Raw genomic sequence first — 6,799 nt, forward strand, 5'->3', positions numbered from 1 at the left:
AAAAAAAAAAACAAAAAACCAAAAAAAAAACAACTGACCTTTAAAAGTAATTGGCATTATTTTTTAACTAATACACAGAAAACATAATAAAAGTTTTTTTTAAGATTTATTTATTTATGTATGAGTATTCCGTAGCTGTCTTCAGACACACCAGAAGAGGGCATCAGATCTCATTACAGATGGTTGTGAGCCACCATTATGGTTGCTGGGAATTGAACTCAGGACCTCTAGAAGAGCAGTCAGTACTCTTAACCACTGAGCCATTCTCTCCAGCCCCAGAAACTATAAAAGTTTTGCATGTTAATAGAGTACCATGTTCAAAATATCTAGACATTGCCAATGTTAAAGTTAGTTGAGCATATTTATCTCTGAATTTATTTCAGTTCTTTGTGAAACTTTCAGAATTCTTTCTCTTATCCTTTTGAAATGTTTAATACAATATGATGACCTGGTTTTACAACTTTTAAAAAGCTAGACGTGGTAGTATATGCCTTTACTCCCAGTACTTGGGAGGCAGAGGTAGCCAGATCTCAAGTTGGAGGCCAGTCTGTTCTACACAGTGAGACTCTTTCTCCAAAAACAAAAGCATAGTGCCACCCTGAGTTTACTTTAGGACATAGATAGTGAGTAGCATGTAGGTTGTTAGACCCATTTTCATCAAATCTGTTTGTCATCGTGAGTGCTCAGTGACAGCTCTGTGCCCCAACAGGCAGCTATGTGCATCTGCGTCCCTGTCCTGTTTCAGGTTTAAAAGCAAGCTCACTGTGTGTACTTCAGTGTGAAATCTTGGACTGGCATTGCTGCTTCAGGCCCAATACTTGGCAGTTAGTGGTTGAAAGACAGAGCTGCCCTGCCTGCTTCATCACTAAATAAAAGAACGAGTGACAGAGTTAGGAAGCAGTAATCCCACTGCATAAGCGAAGCAGGAAGCCATTGAACCACCAGAGGGGACTGTCACCAGTGGAATCAGAGCACCGCTTTGTGTTGCTGCTACTCCAACACAGTGAAGGATTCTCTTTTGAAACCATCCTGTAAATGAAAAGATCTGTCATTCCTGTTCATTCCGCCCGTGATCACACCCCCCCCCAAACACACACAGCAACAATTCTCAGGTGGAAATTTCACATTTTAGATTTTCATTTTTAACATGCAGAATTTGCTGTGACAGGAAATGCAGGCCTCTAATGAGGCCAGAATTTGAAGACTTCGATGCAGGTTTGCTGATGGTGAATGCCAACACTGACTTGACTTGTTCCCCCCACCCCCGGGCCAGTTGCTCGGTCTGGGGCTTTGGCATTCGGTCAGTTGATTGGATTGAGTTCCGTGAAGGGAAAACTAAAGATCAGAAGTGGCTCCCATTCCCAGCATTCTGAAGTCCTCCTGCTACATATATTTTTGTCAAAATTTATTTACTCTTAGTTTCGTAGTGAATTCCTGAGGATGCCAGTGGTGTTAAGAGCTTGTATCGTGGCTTACTGCTCGCCAGGCACTGTTCTTAAGTGCTTCACAGAAGTTCTCAAAATTGGAATGGTTTTAAGTTTATAGATTTTTGTCTGTTAGGTCAATATGACCTGCTGAAGTTTTCCCACTTCTGAAAGTCAAGTGACAAATCGACCAAGTAGGTGGATTAGATGACATGCTTCTGCTTGTCAGAAGTATACTGCTCTGTTCCGGCTCTGTAAGGGAAGGGATAAAGATGATTGGATAACCCTAATGGTCGAGGGAGGAAGGGAAAGATGATTGGGTTGTTTTGCTGAGTGAGGGAGGGAGGAGGGGAAAGATAGAAGCTGTTGAAGGAAGAGCTCAAATATCCCTCTGCTGACTGCAGTAATTTTGAAAAGGTTCCAAGTCAATACTGGGACGAATAAGAGGGACTAATAATAGTGCCTGACATTTACCGAGCATGTGCGGTGTGTCAGGCCCTGTGTACCCTCCCCTCCTAAAAGGGCTGTATGTTTTGCAAAGGAGTGCAATAATTCCATTTCTTAAATATTAAATTCCCTTGATTATTTAAAACCCTGCAACTTTCAGAAGAATTCCTTTCATTTAGTCTTGCCTTCACTCCCTTGCATCAGACAACTAGCACATGCGCACAGATCGTAGTCTTCTCTCAAAGCTCACTGGTTAGCCGTTAGCTATGATGACAGGTCTGCAAGTTCTCTGTCATTCTAGAGAAAGCTTCCTCTTTGTCTCAAGTGGAGTTATTTCATTTTTGTTTTTGTTTTTGAGATCAGATGTACTGGTTACCTTCACATTTCTGTAATCAAGTATAGAGCTTAAGGGAGCAGAGCTTTATTTTGGCTCCTTATTTAAAGCGTGGGTGGATGAGATGACACCGAGTTTAATCTCAGTACTCAGGAAGCAAAGACAGGCAGTCTCTGAGTTCAAGGTTAGCCTGGTCTACAGAGTGAGTTCCAGGACAGCCAGGGCTATGCAGAGAGACCCTGTCTTAAAAATAAATAAATCAATAAAATTAAATAAATAAATAGAAAAGCAGGAGGAGGGGGTAGAGCGCATTATTGTAGGAGGAACATGGCAGCTGGATTGGCTTGGTCTGTGGTGGTAGGCATTTGTCACGTGCTTGTTATTTATGAATGAATCATAAAGTAGCCAACACAGACTAGAACTGGGCCAGGCTATGTAATCTCCTAGCCTTGTCCTCTTAGCCCTATGTGTGCCCACTAGACCTCATGTCCAACAGGCCTCACGACTGTCTTAGTTAAGGTTTCCACTGTTGTGGAGAGACACCATTACCACAGCAACTCTTATAAAAGACAACATTTAATTAGGGGTGACTTAGAGTTTCCGAGGTTCAGTCTGTTATTGTCATGGTATAAATCATGGTGGCGTGCAGGCAAACAAGCTCCGTTAAAAGGAAGTAAGAGCTGGGCGTGGTGGCTCACGCCTTTAATCCCAGCACTCGGGAGGCAGAGACAGGCAGATTTCTGAGTTCGAGGCCAGCCTGGTCTACAGAGTGAGTTCCAGGACAGCCAGGGCTATACAGAGAAACCCTGTCTCAAAAAACCAAAANAAAAAAAAAAAAAAAAAAGGAGGTAAGAGTTCTGCATCCAGCTCAGCAGGCAGCAAGAAGAGAGTGACACTGGGCCTGGCTTGAACATCTGAACCCTGAAGCCCATCCCCAGTGACACAGTCCTTCCAACAAGGCCACACCTCCTTGTAGTGCCACTGCCTAGGCCACCAAGCCACCTCCTGCACCAGTGCCCTGCTTTGTTTTCTGCTGCTTTCATGAGCAGTTCGCCAGCTGAGGGCCAGGGATTCAAACGCACTTACTTGTGGGGGACATTTCATATTCAAGCCATCACACATGGTCTTGTACTGTCCTCACACCTCAACCTCTTGAGGTTCTACAAGCATCATTGGCCTTACTGAATTATATTGTTAGCTCAAGACCATTAGCTTTTTCTTTTGTGTCCCTACAAGCCCAAGCACCATGCTAATCACAAATTATGTGCTTAGTAAATGATCCTGTGCCAACTGAGTTAATGAATAAATGAACAGACACTAAATAACATTGTCCAGCTAGTGTTTCTAAGGAGCTCTGTTTGTAAACATGCAGCGCAAAGAGGACATTTTTCAAAAGTCACTTATTGCCTTAAGTTTTTTAATTTAAATTTTCTTTTTATTCTCAAGCTTTTTGAGCATAGGATCACTTTACACTTAAAAATTCCTGAAGACTCCAATAATGCAGGCTCTCTTCAATGATGCTTTTCTTATTTAAAACAGCAAGGACCCCAGAGATGCAGATCTGTGCTCTTGCTTCCCCACCCCCACCCCCTCTGCTTACCTTATTTAGGACAGTGAGGACCCCAGAGCTGCTCTCTCTCTCATGATATTTTCCTTGTTTGAAGCATGGTGCTTCAGTGTGTTCTTAAGTAAGGTGCTTCTTCAGGAAGAAATGGGAGCAACCTGGCTGTTGTGGTGGTGCGGACCTTTAGACTGAGGCTGGTACATGAGGCCCAGATGGTCTGCATAGGGAGTCCCAGGACAGCCAGGGCAACATGCAGTGCTCAGTCCAGCATGACCATGGTGGGAATGGAAAGACGTCGTTCCCATCCCTGGAAGAGAGACAGCAGGGCGTGGGCCTCCACAAGTGTTGATGGTTACTGTGGTCATAATTCTTGTTTGTATAATAGTGTACATATTCTCATGTTCTTCCTTCAAGGGATGTCTTCTCTCCCAAGGGTAATATATATAATTTCTCAACTATGCAGAATATAAGGATGCAATGTGAATTGTATAAGGAACTTTATAGATCTAAAGGAACAGAGACAGTGGCACTGTTAGCCAGCTCAGAAGATACAAAGATGGGCGGATTCCTAAGTTCATGGTCAGCCTGGGACAAAGGGAGTTTAGGTCCAGGCCCAGGTGAACCTGGTAAGAATGGTAATTTCAGGGTGGGGTCCCACCAAGCTATCTTATTGTCTGTGCCAGTGTTTGCTGTCTCTTTTTAAAAATCAAGGGGCTGGGTTCTGGGATGCTGATTCCTGGGTTAATCAAAAGGGAACCTGGGGTAATGACTGAATTGATATATAAAAAAGTCTGGGCTTTTGACTTGCAAAAGATGAGTGATCTAGAGAGTTTTTAAAATTACAAAAAGAGACAGTCTTGAACAGAGCTGTCTGGAGATCACCAGAGAAAGCTGAACGTAGAGAGGGCAGTCTGGAAAGCTGTCTCAAGCAGAACATAGGCCATCAGCTTGTAACCCACTATTTGACATCCAGTCGCTTGTTCTGCTGTTCTCAAACACCCTTACTCTCAGAACCCCTCTCCAAGCCAGCACAGCGAGCCTGTCTCACACAAAGATATAATAGACACATGCTCCACCAAGTGTCCAGGCAGTAGCACCCACACGTGTCACTCCGTTAGTTACTTTTCTCATTGCTCTGACCAGACACCCAGCAAGAAGCCACTTAAGGGAGGAAGGCTTTCTCGTAGCCTTGGATTAGTGGATGCTGTTTATCACTGCTGCACAGAGGTGAATCCTGGCACTCATCGAACCTTGTTTGTCCATCTGTCCTCCCTCCCTCCCTTCCTTCCTTTTTACAACTCTGGCTGTTCTTGCCATTCACGTTGAGAGTGAGTCTTCTCCCTAGGTTAAACATCTCTGATTATGTTTCCACAGCATGCCCAGAGGTGTGTCCTCTAGGTGACTCTAAATTCAGTCAAGTCAACAGTAAAGTTGAGCTGTCCTGTGGAGAACACACACGCATGAGCCAGTGAGACCCAGAGAAGCAGATAGTGTCTGAGCATTATCAGGAGTGGACACAGGTTCCCTGAGCAGAGAACTGGATTGTACTGTAATGAAGCTGTCTGTTACCCTTGCTCTCTCCTCCTTTCTTCCTCTCTTCCTTCTCTTTCCCCTGTCTCCCCGCACCCCTGTTTGCACTGCATAGCCTCAAACCCAAGATCCTGCTCCCTCAGCTTTCATGCCATGCTAGGACTTGAGGGTAGTCCTTAACTTAAGAACACATCCATTCTTTTTATTTTATTGTGAATGATGTAAATTGTTGTGTGACTAAGTACAAAATTGATGTTTAAATATTGATAAATGATATCTTGGTCAAATTTACCTTTTAAAATAAATGTCCTTACTAAACATCACAAGGTGTGTTCTCTTATGTTACAGTTCCTCAGTATGAAACCGAATGTAGTTACGTGGATGCTACACTTGAGGAGTTTTTGACCTGGAACTGTGAGCAGTCTAGTATCTCTGGACCATTTAAAGATTATGATCATTCCAAATTCTGGGCTTATGCTGACTATAAATATTTTGTCACTCTATTTGAGGACAAGACAGATGTTTTCCAGGTAAGTCGTACATTTCTTTTAGCTTTGATAAGAATTTAATTCTGAGAGTCATCCTCAATTAGAATTTTGCTGGTCCCTTCTCTCTTAACTGCCCTGTTTCTCCTGTGAGTCCTGGCGGTTTCCCCACTGAAGCCAAAGGCCTGCCCCGAGGCTGACATTTGGCTTACAGGTGAGTAGCAGTGTTACTGTTTTTGTGCTCACCACTCCCACCATTAAACGTTGTCTGCGAAGTTTGGGTTGTGCTAGAAGTGTAGACTGCAAGTAGCACTTCCTTTCCCTTTGGCCTACATGGAAACCGGTGTTCTGTCAGTGATGCAGGTCATCATGGAAGCTGCTCCAGGTGAAGGCATTGACCAGACTGCCTCTGCCTCAGTCTCCCTCTACTCAGGCTGTGTGTGGTTCCCTGGGGTGGTTTATGGCCTGAGGCCATAACCTTTAACCCTGGAACACCTAGATTTCACTGAGAAATCTGGACTCCTGGTAGAGTTGCCTGAAGCCCTGTGGAGGTGGAGTCCTTGTGGAAGGAAGATTATGGAAGTTCTCTGACATAACTGACGTCAGGGTTTGCAGCCTACCGTGCTTTGTCTTCTCTGAATATATTCTACCTCAGACTTGAGTTGGTTTGGTGGAGTGATTTGGCAGAGCCCTGCTCTGGTTTCAGTTCTGCCTTAAGCGTGGATGGGACTTGAGGGAGTGGCCTGAGGGAGCTTGATCATGTGTCTGCCTGGAGCCTAACAGGGAGCGCTGTGGAAAGAAGTATTTCCCTTTTAGTCCAGCTCCTCCCTGCCTCATACCCTCTGTACCCCTGCCCGCCCCACCCATGTCTACCCCTTCTCCTGGGTGTGATGTGTGATGCTCTTTAGTTGTCACGCTGCTCCTGCTCAACCTGTGCTTTTCCTTTTCTTATTGAATCAAGGTATTCACATAGTTACTATAACCACAAATATATATATATATATATATATATATA

The 6,799-nt window shown here is 44.1% G+C and overlaps 1 protein-coding gene across 1 annotated transcript in view; it reads left to right on the top strand.

Annotated features, from left to right (window-relative positions):
• Hspbap1 (HSPB1 associated protein 1) overlaps positions 1–6,799 on the top strand; it is a 54,594-nt gene that overhangs the window by 27,728 nt on the left and 20,067 nt on the right. Inside the window, exon 3 of the mRNA XM_021209624.1 lies at positions 5,648–5,829. Within this exon, the coding sequence (XP_021065283.1) occupies positions 5,648–5,829 (182 nt within the window). The remainder of the gene's footprint in view (positions 1–5,647; positions 5,830–6,799) is intronic.

This window comes from Mus pahari, chromosome 12 (genome assembly GCF_900095145.1).
Source record: "Mus pahari chromosome 12, PAHARI_EIJ_v1.1, whole genome shotgun sequence".
Taxonomy (NCBI): Eukaryota; Metazoa; Chordata; class Mammalia; order Rodentia; family Muridae; genus Mus; species Mus pahari.